Here is a 5828-nt window from a genome sequence, read left to right as displayed (position 1 = left end):
CAGAGTGACCCTTCGGCAAATCCCTCTGCACTACAACCAAATAGTCTCACATCACGTCTAGACCTCGGGGTCCCAACACGCACAGTGCTGCTCTGCGGGGGAAAGCACTGCTTCTTTGTGGGAAAAGCAACGTGCCCTAGGACAGGAGGTACAAACGGAGGCCCCCTGGAACGCTGGAACCCAGGCGGGTTTCAGCCTGGTGGCGAGGCGGAACAGCCCTCGGAGCTCTGTGACACCTCCACTGTGTCATAAAGCACTGCGCAGCCCCGAGAAGGGTGGCAGAGGCCCCGGGGCTGCTCAGAGTGGCTGCGTATGCCGGACAGCCCGAGGGCGGCTGCCTGAACCCAGTGCAGGATGGAGTTTCTGGGGACCACGCAGCTAGCCAGTTACTGTGGCACAAAGAAGAGGTGCCTGTTCCCGGATCTAGCTCCCACCAGCACCACCAAGGACACCTATCAGTCCTACTACCTACCAGGCTACCGCTGCCTCAGCTCCTGGAGGCCCAATCTGCTTCACAAAGTGGTTTCGGTCCCTCCCAGCTCTGACAAGCAATTTAATCCCACTGGGCGGCCGCCCACTATTCTGCCTGCATCACGTTCTACCCTGCATGCCCGCTACAGCACTCGTGACTGGCACCATGCGAACATGGTTCAATTAAAAGGCTCTGAAGCCTCCAGGTACTCGGCTGGTAGACTGAACGCTGATTCAATGAGACTGATCCAAGATAAGGATCAACTGACTTATCAGATGCAAGAAGACAGTAGAAGAAACCTGGGAGAGAGGATCTCTAACATTGATTTCTGGAGATCTGAGCTCGTCTACGAGCTAGAGTGTCTGCTGAAAGAGACCCAAGCCTTGGAAACAGCAAAGAAGCGGCTCGAATGTGCTGCAGATGAAATGCAAGGACCACTGAAGGTAGGTTTGACACAGCTAGTTATTTCATGACTGTACTGCAGAATGGGTAAAGAAAGTGGCTTTAACTCTGTTGAATACCAGTACGACTTTTACTGTTATCATCAAGACAGATCTTGGTGAACCATTACCTTCAGTAAGAAGGAAACCTGGCCACCATGGGCTTTATATATAAAAGTCAACAAAGGAACCTATCAAGATACTTCTATGCCCTCTTTTCCTTCCTTTCTGCTTCAGGCTCCAGGAAGCTGTCTCCCTCAGGCACTGGCTGGTCAGCTCAGTACATTACAGGAGAGCAGAAAACGGCCCTCTAAGCTGCAATAGCCCGATATTCTTATCTAGCTCTGGGTTTTCTGCTATTGCTTGGTGAAAATAATATTTTCACTTAGGATAGCATATAATTTGTGTTACATTTTGAAGTTCTCCAGAATCTTAAAGGCAAATTAATTGCAACAGAAAAAGCCACAGTAATATAAGTCAATGAATGATGCTAGCAAAACCTCAAAAACATGCAAAAACTAGAGTCAAAGTTCTCTCATAAACATCAGGAGTATTGCTGATGGAAGCTATGTCTATCAGAAATGTTTCTAGGCAAGTACAAATAGAAAACTAAAATTCAGTATTCAATAATGACTTTTTTAGTTGTCTCTGTACTGATTCAGAGTGGCAGGCTGAGGATGCTTTCTATTCAGGGAACATTTTCTGCTGAAAGTCTTTGTGCCAGCTAATGCTGTTTCATTTATTAGTATGGTTCTAAACAAGTAGATGAGACATTAAGAGTGAAGTTAACCTGCTGGGGCAGGTTAACTGAATTCCCTCGTCAATGACTGTAGTTATGCAGTCATTCTCTTGTATAGGTATGAAACTTCCAAACTTTGGCATTGGGTAAGGGAGGATGAGGGGAGATGAGAGTAAAGGATTTTGCTATGGATGAGTGTAGAACAACACAGGTGTTTTAATCCACACAATTTACAACAAAGCTTGGGCATGTTGAGATGTAGGCCTTGCTGCACATTAATAAGCAGCTAATCAAATGGCAGCTGTGGTGGCAGCTAATCCTTAAAAGTACATATTAACAGGTAAGTAGGAATGAGCCACTAAGACGGATCAGTTGAGCGCAATTAGGCCACATCCTATTCTGTTCCAACCTCAATAGATGGTCATTACTTGACGTGTCAGCTCAGTGGCCCCTTCAGCAAGGTTCAAGGTTTCACTCTACAACGCGGTACTGAGCCTATTGCAAATGTTCCTTGGTTTGCTTGCAGATAGCCCTAGAATGCTTGTACCACCGTGAGAAGCGGAAGGGTATAGACTTAGTTCATGATGATGTGGAAAAGAACCTCATAAAGGTAAGACCAGACTTATTAGTTTATTTTTCAAACTGTGGAAATAACTAAAATCCAACTAAATATTTATCAGGGTAAAAACATTGCAATAATTTCTTCCTTTCGTTCATTTGGAAGACTGAGGGGGGGAAAAGAGGAAGAAATTTGGTAAAACCATATATATTGGGGATGGTTAATGTTCTATTCATCCTTCCCAGAGCAAAAGGAATAGCCTAGCATCCTTGTGAGGTCTTGTCCAGTTCTATCTTCCCTGATCCTATAAAACAAGGTAGAACATTTCTCAGGATTGTTTTCTGGGCCACGGTCTATAAAATCTCAGAAGTTCTTAGGGCTTACAATATAAAATGCTGGTTTACTGCCTTGCTATATATATAGTGTTACTGAACAAAGAAAATGAGGTGGATAGTAGTGATTGCTAAATCTTTTAAAAAAAATCAAATCACATTTTGCTAACATATTTGAAAGAATTTATATTGGATGTGTATGAGAACAAAAAGAACATTATGGGACAATGGCATTGCTTCAAGCACTTTTCTGGATTGATAGATTGCAGAAGGACGTGCAGACCACTTGGATAACTGAGATGCTTGTTCAGAGCCTACAGCCTGGAACTTGGAGTTTTAGAGCTTTAATGAAGAATCAAGGAGTTAATATATATTAGAGCTTAAGTATTTCAGCACTTAATTTAGCATGAGAATTCAGGGTAAGATGAAATACTGCTACATGTCCACATGAACAGATGAAAAAACTATTTTTTCAAAATGAAAAATAAAGGCTATTTGCCTGATGTCCCCAAGCACTGCTCTGACTATGGAGCAGGCTAGATAGTGACAATAAAGGACCACAAAGGCTTGTTTTGTAGTAAGAGGAAAGCCAGTTCTAAAGTTGCTGTCACTCCTACACATACCACACAAGTACAGAGACAGAGCCTGTATTTTTAAATTTGCGGTGTCTTAATGACTTCAAAATAATTTAAAACACTTTACTCCCTGTTTCAAAAGTCACAAAACTACACACTTATGTAAGAGGGTATGTCGGGCTAAAACAGAGTTTTTAAAAAGGAAAGAGGCTGGAACACCATAACATTGTTTGAGGGACCGTATTACCATGTTTGTGTAGTTTTCAGTGTGGTCAGTTTGAGTATTTTTTATTTATTTTAAGATGAGTGGAACCTGGCTTTGAATTTCTTTGACCAACATTTATAGTTTTGAAGAATATTACAATATACTTCCTTAGGGAGTCTGTTTCTGAAATCAGATATTTTTTCAACCTACTCCACTATTAGCAAAATATTTGTATTGTTCTAGAAAAATGTAGAAGTAGTTAGACAGGGTAGTTTAATGGATTAAGGTTCATGTTTCAAGTATCTTCATTACACTTAAGCCAAACAAAATTTGACTTTATGTTTATTAGAATGACCTCATCCAATAAAATCTACTAACGTGTTTGATATAATATAAAAAGCCCTACAAAACCAAGTAAAAAGATACAACTTTGTAGCACTGAGGAAGAGAGGGACCAAAACATGCATCCTTTCTTGACCTACATTGCATTTGAGATATGTGAGATGGTTGCAACATCTAGAATGCAGAATAAAAAAGATAAATTCACTAAAACAAATGAAGTTTGATGAAAGCACTGACACCGTGTATTTTCCACTGTAGGAGGTTGATGTATTCAAGGACTGTCAAGAAATATTGACAAAACTTGCGCAGAAAATCAGTAAACAGTTGGGGTAAGACTTTATATTTAATTCCTGTTTTAAAGATAGGAAAGCTGAATTCAGTGTTGGCTAGTATCTAATGACAGATTGAAAATAGCAAAGGCAACATCAGAGACTTAGCCTGTTAGATGCTCATTGCCCTCCACTTCTAATTCTTACCAAGGATAGAATTTGTATGTTAAAGTGCAGAAGAGCAATACTTACCATTTAAAGATGACTGTGACTCAATTTTTAAGTCATGTTTAATCTGAAATCCTTCATTAAAATCAGGGACACCAAAATTATAGCTTAGTTGTGCCAATGTTGCTATGTGGCACATTGGAGCAAGCTTCAAAGGGATTTTTTTTTTTTTTAATTACAAAACTAAATTCAAAGGAAAATTATTATTGGCAAAAGAAAGAGGAATCTAAGCACATCATAAGGTATGAGATGAGTTATGGAATGGACTTAAATTATTTTGATGTATATTTATATATGTTTTTGTTATGGGAGGCCTTGGAATTTATTTTATTTCTTTGACAGTACACAAATAAATGCAAATTATATTTAAGTCTTATAATTTAATTTGGTAAAACTATTCTGAATACAGTGTTCTGTTAACTACACAGAACTGATACAAATTTTAAAAAGCATGTTTGTATGACATGATTCTCAAAAGAAACAGTTCAAGTACTCACAGGGAAGATAAAATTGTACAGTTCTTGATTAATACATTACAGGAGAAAAAGACATTAGTAGATTTTATAAACAATTGCTCTTATTAATGGCACTCAGGACTCACATGAGTCAGGCTAGATGTATTTCTGCAGTTCATCCCACTACTATAATATACTGGGTATATGACCAGATAAAAGCTAAATTCATATTTGGTGGCATGAGCTCTGTCTCGCTCTTCAGGCTGGCATTTCTTATTACCTTTGACTCAGTTCTGTCACCACATCAGGCAGACCGATAGTAATGCCAATTGACAAGTACGTCACGGAAACGGCAATATTTGCAAAAAACGTCAATATGTCTGCCGTCTCCCTGATGCACTGGAAAGCAAGACTTTCTTTCTTCATCCATATTACTCCCATTCTAGCCCAAGGTCTGCCAGGCCTTCCCTCCTTTTGGAAAAGCCAAAGGAGATTAAGTTACTCCAACAATTCCTCGTGGGTAAGAAAGCAAAGATGGAAAAACATATTTCCCTCCTTGTGATCAAGATGAGCAGAAATAAACAGATTTTCCAGTGATGTACAATTTGAATTATGCTAAGTGAATTTGTCCCCCAAATCAGGAGAGATGGGAAACCACAACTCCGGTCTGCCCTTTTCTTTCTCATTTACAGCTTTGCTAGCATGAAGGTTGTCACTGAAAACCTCCCTCCCTTTTGCTCTGAGGCTTTCCTTCATGCCACCCAACTACCTGTTGTTTTTCACCATTGTGGTTGTCTGTCATCAAAATGACAAACATTATTAAATGCAGCGAGTTAAATGCAATTCTTTGAGGAATACTCTCTCGAGGCTGAAAGAGATGAATGGGACAGCAGCTCCCTCTAGCTAAATTACAGCACCAAGCATTTTCAAGCCACTGTAAATGCCAACAAACTATAAAATGAAGCATTGTAGGAAGCCAATGGAAGCAATTAGCTATTTAGCACAACAGCATTAAAGGTGGTTCAGATTAAGGTAATTCTTTCCCCTTCACAGCATCAACAGAGATGCACAGCATGCCCTGGAGCAGGATCTTTCTGACAAAAACTCAGCCCATTTTATTGATGAGAAGTGCTTTAACCTGAGGAACACATCGGACAGCATCAACTTTTATCATGGAGTGGAGAAAGCAGATGGGACGTGAGTACGAGTGGC

General features: G+C 40.1%; 1 protein-coding gene across 1 annotated transcript in view; it reads left to right on the top strand.

Moving 5' to 3' along the window:
* The first annotated feature begins 354 nt into the window (after nt 1-354).
* Nucleotides 355-5828, top strand: part of TEKT5 (tektin 5) — a 27821-nt gene continuing 22347 nt past the window's right edge. Inside the window, exons 1-4 of the mRNA XM_009324733.1 lie at nt 355-919; nt 2182-2261; nt 3923-3993; nt 5670-5813. Coding sequence (XP_009323008.1) covers nt 355-919; nt 2182-2261; nt 3923-3993; nt 5670-5813 — 860 coding nt within the window. The remainder of the gene's footprint in view (nt 920-2181; nt 2262-3922; nt 3994-5669; nt 5814-5828) is intronic.

This window comes from Pygoscelis adeliae, unplaced genomic scaffold, assembly GCF_000699105.1.
Source record: "Pygoscelis adeliae isolate BGI_AS28 unplaced genomic scaffold, ASM69910v1 Scaffold85, whole genome shotgun sequence".
In the NCBI taxonomy this organism is placed as follows: Eukaryota; Metazoa; Chordata; class Aves; order Sphenisciformes; family Spheniscidae; genus Pygoscelis; species Pygoscelis adeliae.
Note: the sequence above shows the minus strand (reverse complement) of the source record. Positions and strands in the feature narration are given on the sequence as shown.